Source organism: Rana temporaria, chromosome 12 (assembly GCF_905171775.1).
Source record: "Rana temporaria chromosome 12, aRanTem1.1, whole genome shotgun sequence".
NCBI lineage: Eukaryota > Metazoa > Chordata > Amphibia > Anura > Ranidae > Rana > Rana temporaria.
This window is the reverse complement of record NC_053500.1, coordinates 125655346-125670611: the sequence shown is the minus strand read 5'-3', so window position 1 is coordinate 125670611 and position 15266 is coordinate 125655346. Positions and strand designations below refer to the sequence as shown.

At 48.7% G+C, this 15266-nt stretch overlaps 1 protein-coding gene across 1 annotated transcript in view; it reads left to right on the top strand.

Annotated features, from left to right (window-relative positions):
• The first annotated feature begins 14537 nt into the window (after nt 1–14537).
• The window catches only part of VSTM2L (V-set and transmembrane domain containing 2 like), a 103071-nt gene continuing 102342 nt past the window's right edge, over nt 14538–15266 (top strand). The window contains exon 1 of the mRNA XM_040330571.1: nt 14538–14919. Coding sequence (XP_040186505.1) covers nt 14829–14919 — 91 coding nt within the window. The 5' untranslated portion in view covers nt 14538–14828. The remainder of the gene's footprint in view (nt 14920–15266) is intronic.

Sequence of the window (15266 nt, the reverse complement as noted above, 5' to 3'; positions counted from 1 at the left end):
AGAGAAGTGCAGAGACCTAGCGATGACATCACGGGAAGGTGACGTATAATGAGGATGATGATGTTCCTCGCTGTGCAGTGATGGTTCTCTCTCTGTATTCCTGAGTGTCAGGAGCCGCCCGTCTTCCCTGGAGATGGATGTCACACGAGACGCTCTCACGGCTCTCACGGCTGTCAGGGTTGTCAGGGATGTCAGGGATGTCTATCTTTGGGGGGCGCTCTTGGTGTCGCGGAGAAGACGTCTTCATCCATCGCTGTCTCTCCTCTCTCGGTCATTATCTCCGCTCTCTGCCAGTCACCACCAGCTGTCTCAGCCCCCCGTGCGCCCGTCTCGCGTTTCTCCGCGTAGCTGTCCGAGGTGCTGAACTCCCAGTAATGAAGCGCCAGGCGGAGGACGCTCAGCGGGAAAAAGCTCTCAGAGCCGCTAATATATCAGGAGAGCGATTTCATCTGTCAGAGAAAAGGGCAAATCCTGCCGGGGGTGGGGGACAGCTGGGGGTGGGGGACAGCTGGGGGGGGGCAGCTGGGGGGGGGGGGAAAGCTGGGGGGGGGCAGCTTGGGGGGGGACATTAGCGGCTGGAGGTTCGGGATTTGGCTTTTGTTTTACGTGTTTTCAGAAATACTCGCAGCCGACCCCCCCCTGAGAGATCCCGACCCTCCACTATGGGGGGGATTTACTAAGTACTCGGAATCTGGTGCGGCTCTGCATGGCAGCCAATCAGCTTCCAACTTCAGCTTCTTCAATTAACCGCTTGAAGACCAGACCTATTTCTGACATTTGTTGCTTACAAGTTAAAATCGGTGGCCCGGATTCAAGTAGATTTGCGCATTTTTTACAAAGGCCCAGGGCAACGTTTTTGCCCTGCGCCCCCGCAAATTTACTGCGCTGCCCTTGATTCGCGGAGCAATAGCACCGTAAATTGCGTGGGCGCGCCGGCAAAATGCCCGGCGTAAGCGCGCGCAATTTAAATGATCCCGAAGGGGCGGGAATCAATTAAATTAGGCGCGTTCCCGCGCCGAGCGTAGAGCACTTGCTCCGTCGGGAAACTTTCCCGACGTGCATTGCGGCAAATGACGTCGCAAGGACGTCATTTGCTTCAAAGTGAACGTTATTGGCGTCCAGCACCATTCACGATTCACTTACGCAAACTACGTAAATTTCAAATTTCGCGACGCGGGAACGACGGGTATACGTAACATTGGCTGCCCCTGCTAATAGCAGGGGCAGCCTTACGCGAAAACCGCCGTACGGAAACAACGTAAATTGCGTACGCAGGGCTCACGCACTGTTGTGAATCGGCGTTAGTATGCAATTTGCATACTATACGCTGAGCACAACGGGAACGCCACCTAGCGGCCATCGCAAGAATGCAGCCTAAGATATGCGGGCATAAGAGCCTTATGCCGCGCATATCTTAGGCTGCAGTCGGCGTAACGAGGTTCCTGAATCAGGAGCATTCGTTACGCCGGGGCAAGTAAGCAATTGCGCTGTGTAACCTATGGTTACACAGGCGCAATTGCTTCTTGAATCCAGGCCAGTATTTTTTTATGTCTCCTCTTCCGGCTAAGGGTACTTTCACACTGAGGCGCTTGGTGCGCTGGCGGTAAAGAGACGCTGGGCCAGATTCAGATAGAGATACGCCGTCGTATCTCTGAGTTCCGTCCGTCGTATCTATGCGCCTGATTCATAGAATCAGGTTCCGCATAGATCTCCCTAAGATCCGACAGGTGTAAGTGACTTACACCGTCGGATCTTAGGCTGCAATTCCAGGCCCGCCGCTAGGTGGCGTTTCGTTTTTTTTACGCAAGGAATATGCAAATGAGGATTTCCACCGATTCAGAAACGAACGACCGCCCGACGCATTTTTTTTACGTCGTTTGCGTTCGGCTTTTTCCAGCGTATAGTTACCCCTGCTATATGCGGCGTATCCTATGTTAAGTATGGCCGTCGTTCCCGGGTTGAATTTTGAATTTTTTACGTTGTTTGCGTAAGTCGTTCGCGAATACGGATGGACGTAATTTACGTTCACGTTGAAACCAATGACGTCCTAGTGACGTCATTTGGAGCAATGCACGCTGGGAAATTTAGCGGACGGCGCATGCGCAGTTCGTTCGGCGCGGGGACCTGATTTAAATGTTACACACCCCCTAGCCGCGGAATTTGAATTCCCCTGGGGGATTTACGATCTGAATAAAGCACTTGCCTCAAAAACTTGCGCCGACGGATCGTAAATCAGATAGGTTACGCGGATCTAAAGATCCGCTAACCTATCTGAATCGCGCCCGCTATTTTTAGCAGCGTTTTACCGTTGTGTTTGCTGCAATTTTCAGGTGCTAGTGGGGAGATTTTAACCCCCACTAGAGGCCAAAAAAGGGTTAAAAACACAGCTTTTGCAGGGTTTTTGGGCAGTTTGGAGGCGCTACCCCATTGATTGCAATGGGCAGGGGCGCTATAGGAGCGGTATTTTTACCGCTCCAGTGTGAAAGTGATAGAAAGGGGCGGCTCTTTCAGGGTGCATTGCAGGGTTTATTTTTAGCGCAATAGCGCCTGCAAAGCGCCACAGTGTGAAAGAAGCCTTAATAGATTGCCATCTGCTGCCTGTGTTCTGTCGAGAATAGTGCCCGGCGTAATAAAAAAAACAATAGTGCCCGGCGTAATAAAAAAAAACGAATAGTGTCCGACGTAATAAAAAAAAAACAATAGTGCCCGACGTAATAAAAAAAAAACTAATAGTGCCCGGCATAATAAAAAAAAACGAATAGTGCCCGACGTCATAAAAAAACGAATAGTGCCCGACGTAATAAAAAAAAAACAATAGTGCCCGGCATAATAAAAAAAAACAATAGTGCCCGACGTAATAAAAAAAAAACAATAGTGCCCGGCATAATAATAAAAAACAATAGTGCCCGGCCTAATAAAAAAAAAACGAATAGTGCCCGACGTAATAAAAAAAACGAAATTCGGTGATCCCGCGATCCGCATTAATTGTCCCTCATTCTGAAGTTGAAAAGTTGGGAGGTATGGCTATGTTGGTAGATTTTTTTTATCTTCTGCCTGGGTGAAATGTTCTATTGATTAAAGCGACAAAACGCCCGTAGAAAACGCTCGTTGTCGCGCTAGTCGCTTGAATCGAGCGTTTCCATTACTTTCTATGGGAAATAGAAACGCTGAAAAACGCCCAAACCGCCCGATACGCGCGACAAAAAAGGGTCCGGAACTTGTTTGTGCTTCAGGCGCTTCTGCTGCCTGTGTTCTGTCGAGAATAGTGCCCGGCGTAATAAAAAAAACAATAGTGCCCGGCGTAATAAAAAAAAACTAATAGTGTCCGACGTAATAAAAAAAAACAATAAAAAAAAACAATAGTGCCCGACGTAATAAAAAAAAACGAATAGTGCCCGGCATAATAAAAAAAAACAATAGTGCCCGACGTAATAAAAAAAACGAATAGTGCCCGAAGTAATAAAAAAAAAACAATAGTCCCAGGCATAATAAAAAAAAAAACAATAGTGCCCGACGTAGTAAAAAAAAAAACAATAGTGCCCGGCGTAATAAAAAAAACGAATAGTGCCCGGCGTAATAAAAAAAACGAAATTCGGTGATCCCGCGATCCGCGTTAATTGTCCCTCATTCTGAAGTTGAAAAGTTGGGAGGTATGGCTATGTTGGTAGATTTTTTTTTTATCTTCTGCCTGGGTGAAATGTTCCATTGATTAAAGTGACAAAACGCCAGTAGCAAACGCTCGTTGTCGCGCTAGTCGCTTGAATCGAGCGTTTTCATTACTTTCTATGGGAAATAGAAACGCTGAAAAACGCCCAAACCGCCCGATACGCGCGACAAAAAAGGGTCCGGAACTTGTTTGAGCTTCAGGCGTTCGGCGTCAGGCGTTTTGGAGTGGAAATGTGAACCATCTCCATAGGGAATAATGTATTTTTTCCCCTCTAGCGTTTTTTAGCGTCGCGCTTCAGGCGACAAACCGCTCAGGTGTGAATGCAGCCTTAGTTGCAGATAGAGAAAGGAGCTGTGTGTTAGTGAGCGTCCTGACTCTCCTGTAGTTCAATGGAGGGGGAGAGCACGACACTCCACACCAGGGAGAAAGCCTCACATTACTGTGTGGAGTTACAGACAGAAGAACAGGAAGTGAGGATTTCTCAGAAGAAATAAGGACATTTAAAAGCAAAATGGAAGGATGAGGTAAGTGAAGGAGGACTGCACTAAGGTAAAGGAAGATATTTAGGGGGAAAAACAAATTCCTTTACAACCCCTTTAATTTAATGAGAAGATACAAAGAGCAGTGCTGAGCATTCCATCCAAAATTCGTTTTCTAACAGATCGGAAAGGACAGTTGATTGAAAGATAAATAGGTAGATTCACAGAGATTGGCCCAACTTTGCGGCGGCGTAGCTTAGCGTGTTTAGGCTACGCCGCCGTAAGTTAGCGAGGCAAGTACTTGATTCTCAAAGTACTTGCCTGCTAAGTTACGGCGGCGTAGCCTAAAGCGGGCGGGCGTAAGGGCGCCTAATTCAAATTTCTCTAAGGGGGCGTGTTTTATGTTAATGGGGCTTGACCTGACGTTTTTGACGTTTTTTTAGCTAACTGCGCATGCGCCGGGCGCCTACATTTCCCAGTGAGCATTGCGGCTAAGTACGCCGCACGGGCCTATTGATTTCGACGTGGACGTAAACAACGTAAATCCCTATTCACGGACGACTTCCGCAAACAACGTAAAAATTTCGAATTTCGACGTGGGAACGGCGGCCATACTTAAAGCGGGAGTTCACCCATTTGTAAAAAAAAAAAATTTCTCCCCTTAGCTTCCTGCTCGTTTTGTCTAGGGGAATCGGCTATTTGTATTAAAATATGAGCAGTACTTACCCGTTTTCGAGCTGCATCTTCTTCCGTCGATTCCGGGTATGGGTCTTCGGGAGCGGGCGTTCCTTCTTGATTGACAGCCTTCCGAGAGGCTTCCGACGGTCGCATCCATCGCGTCACTCGTAGCCGAAAGAAGCCGAACGTCGGTGCGGCTCTATACTGCGCCTGCGCACCGACGTTCGGCTTCTTTCGGAAAATCGTGACGCGATGGATGCGACCGTCGGAAGCCTCTCGGAAGCCTGTCAATCAAGGAGGAACGCCCATTCCCGAAGCCCATACCCGGAAGCGACGGAGAGGATGCATCTCGTAAACGGGTAAGTACTGCACATATTTTAAAATAAATAGCCGATTCCCCTAGACAAAAACGAGCATCCATCTAAGGGGGAAAAGTGCCCTCTAAGGGTGAACCCCCGCTTTAACATTGGCTACGCCACCTAGGGCCCAGCTCTAACTTTAGGCGGCCTATCTCTTACGTAAACGCCGTAAAAGTACTGCGTCGGCCGGGCGTACGTTCGTGAATCGGCGTATCTACTAATTTACATATTCTACGCCGACCGCAATGGAAGCGCCACCTAGCGGCCAGCCTCAATATTGCAACCTAAGATAGGACGGCGCAAGCCGTCGTATCTTAGATAGGTTTAAGCGGATCTCTGTTTGAGAATACACTTAAACATAGGTCGGCGCAGATTCTGAGTTAGGTCGGCTTATCTACTGGTACGCCGGCCTAACTCTCTCTGAATCTACCTAAAAATCTCCATTTTCTGGGGGTGATCGGCGCACATTGTACGTGTTAGTGAATATTAGCAAGGCATTTAGACCATGGATAATAGATGATGTTGTTTTCCAGCTGGAGACTTGGTCCCGCATAGCATCAGACGCACTCAGTGCTGACATTTGTCCTCATTAGTAAACCTCAGCTCAATAAAAGATCAACAGAGCAGGGAATCCTTGGTATTGCGGTGGAGGGGACAGCAGGAAGCCCCACGGGGTCTGTTCTTCCTGGGGAGGTGACAGAAGTGAACCGTATCCAATAACGTACCAATCACCGCATGCAAGGGGTTCTGGTTCACATGATCGCGCCGGGTAGAACTGCCGCAAATATCTCATCCTAAAGGCATCTTCTTTAGACACAAGCACCATTAGAAAACCAACCCATGACTGATAATACGTTTTACCTTAAAAAGGAAGGGCCAGATTCTCAAAAGAGATACGCCGTCGTATCTCTGAGTTGCGCCGTCGTATCTATGCGCCTGATTCTTAGAATCAGTTACGCATAGATTTCCCTTAGATCCGACAGGCGTAAGTCTCTTACGCCGTCGGATCGTAACTGCATATTTACGCTGGCCGCTAGGGGCGTGTACGCCGATTTACGCGTCGAAATATGTAAATCAGCGAGATACGCGAATTCACGAACGTACGCCCGGCCGACGCAGTACAGTTACGCCGTTTACGTTAGGCTTTTCCCGGCGTAAAGTTACCCCTGCTATATGGTGGCGTAAGTGCGGCGTACCAATGTTAAGTATGGCCGTCGTTCCCGCGTCGAATTTTGAATTTTTTGCGTAACTCGTCCGTGAATGGGGCTGGACGTGATTTACGTTCACGTCAAAACCAATACGTCCTTGCGGCGTACTTTGGAGCAATGCACACTGGGAAATTCCATGGACGGCGCATGCGCCGTTCGGGAAAAACGTCAATCACGTCGGGTCACAGTACATTTACATAAAACACGCCCCCCTGATCCAAATTTGAATTAGGCGGGCTTACGCTGGCTGATTTACGCTACGCCGCCGCAACATACGGAGCAAGTGCTTTGAGAATACATCACTTGCCCGTCTAAGTTGCGGAGGCGTAACGTAAATCGGATACGTTACGCCGCCGCAAAGATACGCGGTTCTATGTGAATCTAGCCCTAGGTCTATTCATCTAGTATTACTGATGTGCAGGAGGTCTAATAGATTTTTAGACTTAAACCTACACTTGTTGTTTCCTTGCTATCCTTATATGTCTCCCAGTCAGAGGGTTATTGTTTATGCTCTTGGTCCTGCAGGACATAGGTGGCCACACTTTAAAGGGTATTTGACTGTACATTATTCATACATCCCAACTGTCTCTGATTTCGAGGGACTGTCCCTGATTTGGCGCAATGTCCCTCTTTCCTCCTCATTTGTCCCTCATTTTGGTCTGATCTATATAATTGTATATAAAATGCACTTTTTAGCTATCAAAAAGTGTTTTCCAGTGCTAAACCTTTCATCTGATTTCTAAATTGCAATAGGGCAGAGCTAGGCAGCATTAATAGCAGAACTTCACACTGAGATATCAGGACACAGCACAAGACTAAAACTTCAAGAGACAAGGGAATTTAAACTGGTATAGTTGGCAAGTATGAGGCAGCTGCTTTGGGCCCCACAACAAAGACAGGGCCCAGGGCAGCTTCCCCTTTTGCCCTGCCTTAAAAACGGCCCTGCGTTAATGGCCAACATTTAAACTCTTTCATTGCTTTGCCGTTAAACTTCTACTGGTGTCACTGCAGGGAGACTTCCCATTGAAGGTATTCTGGTTATATCAGCAGGGGTGGGGCTCCGCGCTTTGGGCCAAGGAAGAGCAGGGGGCCCAAATCTATCAAAGGCTCCTTCGGGGATAGCGCTAAATGAATATATTAATAATAATAACAAATAATGTGTATCTGATAGGCCCTAAAGCCCAGTACTAGTCACAGCTCTTGATATTTTGATTTAGGATGGGAAATGAAATAGTAAGAGCTGCTGTCTGTGCATTGATTGCCTGGCTGAGATTTCCCTGCACTTGCTGTCAAGGGAAATCTCCTCAATAGGGTCACTTAGAAAAAAAAAGTAATAGAATTATGAAGGGTAATTGCTGAAAATTGTTTTATTGCTGTCTGTGCCTTCATATCCGGATGACAGCCACATCCCTCATGTATTCTACTGGCCTCACAGTTACAGTAAATGAGAGCAAATATCCCTAAGGGGGGTCACAGACAGAAATACAAAAAAAAAAGCTTGCTATAGGCTGTAAAGCAGTGGTGTAACTAGAACATTCAGGTTCCTGGTGAAAGAAGCCATGAAGGGTCCTGCTGACCCCCGGGCCCCCTCCCTCCGTGTCAGGTGGCAAGAATGCCCTTTGTGACCCTGGTAGTTCTGCCACTGGTGTCAGTAGTTTTTTATTTCTGTGTTTTTATTTTTTATTGTTTTTTTTATTACCATTTAGTTAGGTGCCTCGTTGGGGTGCTTTGGTGAAATATCAGGGGCCGGGTGCCTGGCTGTTGATTAGCTTACTGTTTATTAGATCACTGAAACATTAGGTTACTATTAGCTGCTAGCTGTTCGTTAGCTGTACTAATGACATTACTGTTTAAAGTTTGCATTGTTTAGAATAATGTGATCAAGCTCTTATCTGATTTTGAGTGGTATGAATTAGGGTCGCACCGATACCTGCATCAGTGCCGATACTAAGCATTTGCGCGAGTATCGGTACTCTCACAAATGCTCCAATACCCGAAAACCGATATCGGAAGTAACGTCAGCTTGGGAACAGAACGCCTCCTCCTCCCCTCCGGCTGGCTGTCTTCTCTGGTGGGTGTCATCCCTGCCTCCTCCTCGCCTCCAGCTGGCTGTCATCTGTGACGGGTGCCATTCCCACCTCCTCCTTCTCTCTGGACAGCTGCCATCTCTGGCGGGTGCCATCTCCGCTTCCTTCTACCCTCTGGCCAGCTGTCATCTCTGGCGGGTGCCATTCCCACCTCCTCACCTCTGGCCAGCTGTCATCCCTGGTGGGTGCCATCCCCACCTCCTCCTCCCCTTCGGTCAGCTGTAATCTCTGGTGGGTGCCATTCCCGCCTTCTGCTCCCCTTCGGTCAGCTGTAATCTCTGGCGGGTGCCATTCCCGCCTCCTCCTCCCCTCTGGCCAGCCAGCCCCACCTCCTCCAGCTGTCTGTCTTCTCTGGTGGGTGCCATTCCCGCCTCCTCCTCCCCTCTGGCCAGCTACCATCTCTGTTGGGTGCCATCCCCACCTCCTCCTCCCCTTCGGTCAGCTGTAATCTCTGGTGGGTGCCATTCTCGCCTCCTCCTCCCCTTCGGTCAGCTGTAATCTCTGACGGGTGCCATTCCCGCCTCCTCCTCCCCTCTGGCCGGCCAGCCCCACCTCCTCCAGCTGTCTGTCTTCTCTGGCGGGTGCTATTCCCGCCTCCTTCTGCCCTCCAGCCAGCTGTCACTCTCCAAATAGCCTGTTGCCTCCTATGTCACTCCACCAGCTGTCACCTCTGCCCCCATGTCTCCCAATGATCCTCCCATTCCCATCCTCTTTCCTCCCAGTGATCACAGTCTTTTTCATCCCAGCTCTTCCACCCCACAAGCCCTAATCCACCCCACTCTCAATTAACCTGCCCTCACTTACTCCTCTACTCCCTCCCCCCTCCCACCCTGTCCTCATCCCAGCCTCACCTACCTCCCTAACAACCCCCCAAACCACCCCTCTCCCTCACCTTCCTAGGCAATGGGTATCGGTAATTGGTATCGGCGAGTACTTTAAAAAAAGGATCTGTACTTATACTCTGTGTTAAAAAATTGTATTGGTGCATCCCTAGCATAAATTCTGTGTGAATTTTTAATAAAGATTTCCAGTTTGCACCTAAGCTGGTGTCGTCTAGTTCTTGAGTGTATTTTTCAGCTATAATATCCAGTTCCTGGTTCCAAAGTCGAGGAAGCTTGGCTGAGACCTTCAGGCAAGTTGCCAGGCAGTCCGTCACACTCTACTATAAAAAACACAATTGGTGACAGCGCTCAGGATATCTGCATGGTGAATCACAAAGAAGGATATATACAATGTATATGCGCTAAATAATTTAAAATAATTGTAGCGCCCCCTTACTTTCAGTATGGTCTCTACGCTAAAGTTAGTGGGGAATGGGAGAGTTATTTTGCTCCCATTCACAATTTGCTAAAATTGGGACTTCTGTCACTCCAGAAACGTCCACTGGGTCAGTCTGTGCTCCAGGGATGCAATACCATCCCTGGCCAGCAGTTGGCGCCTGAGGGGTTCTGGCAGAGCAACTTTCCCCAGCAGCCAATTAGAAAAGTTTCTCCCTCGCAAGGCATGCTGGGGAGGGGTATATCTGTGACAGGTGTCATGTGCTAAGCAAGTTTTCGCGGGGTCCCGGTTCCAGGTGCGGCATCCATCTTCAGGGTGCGCGCATCCATGGACCCCGCCATCGCGGTCCACCAGGCCAGAATTGCAGTCTACACAAACCCTCATCCGGAGGTAAAGGGGGACTCCAGTGACTTGCTGGGTCCCCGGTTCTATTGAGAGGATCCCAGGCTGGGTGCCGTTCGATTGGTGGGTCGGCTTGAGGGGAACCCGGAGGCAGGTTGTCCAACAGGGCTTGAACGAACCAATCGGGGATCTGGTGACTGGAATGTTGACAGGTACGTTTTGCTGTCATCCGGTGACCTATGCTAAAACCTACTGGGAGGATTCGCTCCATTTATCCATCTAGCTCACCTAAAGTAATTGGCCTGTGGCAGAGGCCCTAGAGCCAGGTCTGTGAGAGAGATCTGTTCCTCCCAGCGAATCCTAAGGCTCCATTCACATCTATGCGACAGCGGCTTATGGCAATGTCGCCTGAAAAAAAGGGTCCGGGACTTTTTTTCAGGCGACAGGCGTTCGGCGTCTATGAGATGTGAACCATCTCCATAGACAGCAATGGGAATTCTCCCCTCTAGCGGCAGAAGCGCCCGGCGTTTTGTCGCATAGGTGTGAATGGAGCCTAAGTGACGCTGCGGCTGCCAGGCTTGTGAGAGGGGTCTGTCCGGGGGCACTTTACCCACTCCAACTAGAGTGGCGACGAATAACAATTTGATACTCTATTGAGCAAGTACTGGCGGCCCTGATCACACTGGAATAGTCTAAAAAATGAAGCCGATTTCCGATTGGTGGCTGCCAGTCACTGCACATTACATCTAGATTGACCGCGGCTGATTTAAAACAGAAAAATAAATGCAGCCAGTCTTGGTTTTTAAGCGTGTGATATAAAATGACAACTGCGATTTTTCCACCTTTCTCCGAATGTGTTATTTCACACCCTACAGATCCAGTTTAAAGGTGTAAACACACACACATTACTAATCCCCCAACAAACGATCAGCTAATACATACACCACAATTATGAGCAGCAAAACTGCCACTGAAAGTGAAGGTACTACAGCTTGCCACACTAGGTAGAACCTAAATCCTCAGGGGGAGGAAAAGTCAATATGACTTAGAGCACTTCCTGAGCATATAATCCGCTCAACAAGCTCTCATGGGGTATATCCGACATTTACAGCGCAGTCTACACGTGAAGTGCTATAATATTAACCAGGACACCGGGTTCTAATACTTGAGGTCTGACGGGTCCAAAAATGTGAAAGTGTTTGCTGGGTGCTAGCTTCTTCATTCACACATATCCTGCAAGGATGATATTCAAATAAAAGTTCATTTTCAGCTTTTTGTGCTTTTGCACTTTGATTGACAATTGCATTATCATGCAGGTGTAGGTTTAGGAGATATTCATTTTACCTACAGGTATGCCTTTTTATAGGCTTACCTGCAGGTAAAAATGACCAAGCGGAGCATACAACCACTTTAAGAGAGTGAATACTCTAGCGGGGATGTAGATGGTAATAACAATAAAGAACACCAACAATGATGTTGGGGGATACCTCCACTAGTGGTAAAGAACATCAGAGTGTCAGAGAATGCCACCACTAGTTTTAAAGAACATTACCACCCGTGTTAGAGAACACCCCACTAGTGTTAGAGAACACCTCCACTAGTGTTAGAGAGCACCACCACTAGTGTTAGAGAACACCACCACTAGTATTAGAGAACACCACCACTAGTGTTAGAGAACACCACCACTAGTATTAGAGAGCACCACCACTAGTGTTAGAGAACACCACCACTAGTGTTAGAGAACACCCCATTAGTGTTAGAGAACACCACCACTAGTGTTAGAGAACACCCCACTAGTGTTAGAGAACACCCCACTAGTGTTAGAGAACACCACCACTAGTGTTAGAGAGCACCACCACTAGTGTTAGAGAGCACCACCACTAGTGTTAGAGAGCACCACCACTAGTGTTAGAGAACACCTCCACTAGTGTTAGAGAACACCACCACTAGTGTTAGAGAACACCTCCACTAGTGTTAGAGAACACCACCACTAGTGTTAGAGAGCACCACCACTACACTAGTGTTAGAGAACACCACCACTAGTTAGAGAACACCACCACTAGTGTTAGAGAGCACCACCACTAGTGTTAGAGAGCACCACCACTAGTGTTAGAGAGCACCACCACTAGTATTAGAGAGCACCACCACTAGTGTTAGAGAGCACCACCACTAGTGTTAGAGAGCACCACCACTAGTGTTAGAGAACACCACCACTAGTATTAGAGAGCACCACCACTAGTGTTAGAGAGCACCACCACTAGTATTAGAGAGCACCACCACTAGTGTTAGAGAGCACCACCACTAGTATTAGAGAGCACCACCAATAGTGTTAGAGAACACCACCACTAGTGTTAGAGAACACCACCACTAGTGTTAGAGAACACCTCCACTAGTGTTAGAGAGCACCACCACTAGTGTTAGAGAGCACCACCACTAGTGTTAGAGAGCACCACCACTAGTATTAGAGAGCACCACCAATAGTGTTAGAGAACACCACCACTAGTGTTAGAGAACACCACCACTAGTGTTAGAGAACACCACCACTAGTGTTAGAGAGCACCACCACTTATTGTCGGATGTTTTTTCACCTTAATGCATAGGATGCATTAAGGTGAAAAAACATTTACCTTTACAACCCCTTTAAGGGAGACTAGGGGGGGCAGCACTAATGCTAGGGGACACCACCACTAATGCTAGGGGACACCACCACTAATACTAGGGTACACCACCACTAATACTAGGGTACACCACCACTAATGCTAGGGGGCACAGCACGAATGCTAGGGGACACCACCACTAATGCTAGGGGGCACAGCACTAATGCTAGGGGACACCACTACTAATGCTAGGGGGCACAGCACTAATGCTAGGGGACACCACCACTAATACTAGGGGGTACAGCATTAATGCTAGGGGACACCACCACTAATACTAGGGGGAACAGCACTAATGCTAGGGGACACCACCACTAATACTAGGGGGCACAGCACTAATGCTAGGGGACACCACCACTAATGCTAGGGGGCACAGCACTAATGCTAGGGGACACCACCACTAATGCTAGGGGGCACAGCACTAATGCTAGGGGACACCACCACTAATGCTAGGGGGGACAGCACTAATGCTAGGGGACAGCACCACTAATACTAGGGGGGACAGCACTAATGCTAGGGGACACCACCACTAATTCTAGGGGGGACAGCACTAATGCTAGGGGGCACCACCACTAGTGTTGATGTTCGAGAACGCTACCAATAGTGTTAAGGGGCACCAGTATTATCCTCATACCTACAACTTTGTGTCACAATATTATTTTCATCATCTTTGAAAACAATTAATAACAACAGAATTGTTTTAAAAAAATTGTGGTGTCCTCTAACATTGGTGGTGTCCCTTAACACTATTGGTAGCGTTCTCTAACATAGTGGTGGTGGTGTCCCCTAGCATTAGTGGTAGTGTCCCCCATAGTATTAGTGGTGGTGTCCCTTAGCATTAGTGGTAGTGTCCCCCCTAGTATTAGTGGTGGTGTCCCCCCTAGTATTAGTGGTGGTGTCCCCCCTAGTATTAGTGGTAGTGTCCCTTAGCATTAGTGGTGGTGTCCCCCCTAGTATTAGTGGTGGTGTCCCCCCTAGTATTAGTGGTGGTGTCCCTTAGCATTAGTGGTAGTGTCCCCCCTAGTATTAGTGGTGGTGTCCCTTAGCATTAGTGGTGGTGTCCCCCCTAGTATTAGTGGTGGTGTCCCCCCTAGTATTAGTGGTAGTGTCCCTTAGCATTAGTGGTGGTGTCCCCCCTAGTATTAGTGGTGGTGTCCCCCCTAGTATTAGTGGTAGTGTCCCTTAGCATTAGTGGTAGTGTCCCCTAGCATTAGTGGCTGTGTCCCTTAACACTACTGGTGGTGTCCCCTAGAATCTAGCATTAGTGGTGGTGTCCCCTAACACTAGTGGTGGTGCAGCACCACCACTAGTGTTAGGGGACACCACCACTAATGCTAGGGGGGACACCACCACTAATGCTAAATTCTAGGGGACACCACCACTAATGCTAAGGGACACCACCGCTAATGCTAAATTCTAGGGGACACCACCACTAATACTAGGGGGGACACCACCACTAATGCTAGGGGACACCACCACCACTATGTTAGAGAACGCTACCAATAGTGTTAAGGGACACCACCACTAGTGTTAGGAGATACCACCAATGTTAGAGGACACCACAATTTTTTTTAAACAATTCTGTTGTTATTAATTGAATTTAAAGATGATGAGAATAATATTGTGACACAAAGTTGTAGGTATGAGGATTGTAGATGAAGTCTTCTCCCGATCCTGAGCAGTGGAAGTCTATGAGATGAGTAGTAGGATGTCCCTGGGATAGGAGGACTGGGGAGGGGGAGGGGGGTGACTCCCGGTGTGGACCACAAGGCTGACACTCATCAGACGCGCACAGCGGGCGGTGAGCACGGTACTGTTTCAGCACCACCTTAGTGAATTCCGTACCGTATCCTCTCATTACCGAGTCCTCCCCTGTCCCCGCACGGCGCTCCTCCCTAATTCGGTGACCCCCCCCCCCTCCCCCTCCTACACCGGGTACTGGCTCCGGAACGGGAATTTTTTTGTGTGCAGAGCCTGATCCCTCCGCCAGCCTGAGCTCACAGCACCAGCAGATCCCTCCGCGCTGAGCGCATCCTGCAGTGGGAGAGCGGCCGGAGCCCCCCAGGTGATAAGACCATGGGAGCCTGGGGACTGAGCCTGGGGGTCCTGCACTGCCTGGGGGTCTACATCCACCTCAGCCTGGGAGACAAAGACAGCGCCGCCGATGGTAGGTCACATCTTCACTGGACTCCTCTTCTAGGGGGGGTCTGAGTTTTGGGGGTCTCAGTTGTGTCTGGCTAGAGTTATATGGAAGGACAATTATAATGGGGGATGGGATTATTGGACATCAGTTTATGGTCACTTGTCATCTGCTGTCAGCTCTCCTCTAGGTGAGTGGTCCTCTATGGGGGTGTCTTTTTTTTGGGGTGCTCCACAGTGAAGAACCTGGGGTGTCCTTGCCCAGCCATGGCTTTACCTGTAGGGCTCCAGTAGCTGATGGGTATTCTTTTTATAAAAGCTTGGGGTGTTTAGTGTGATCTGTCACATGGACCTACCTGTCAGATCTCCTATTAG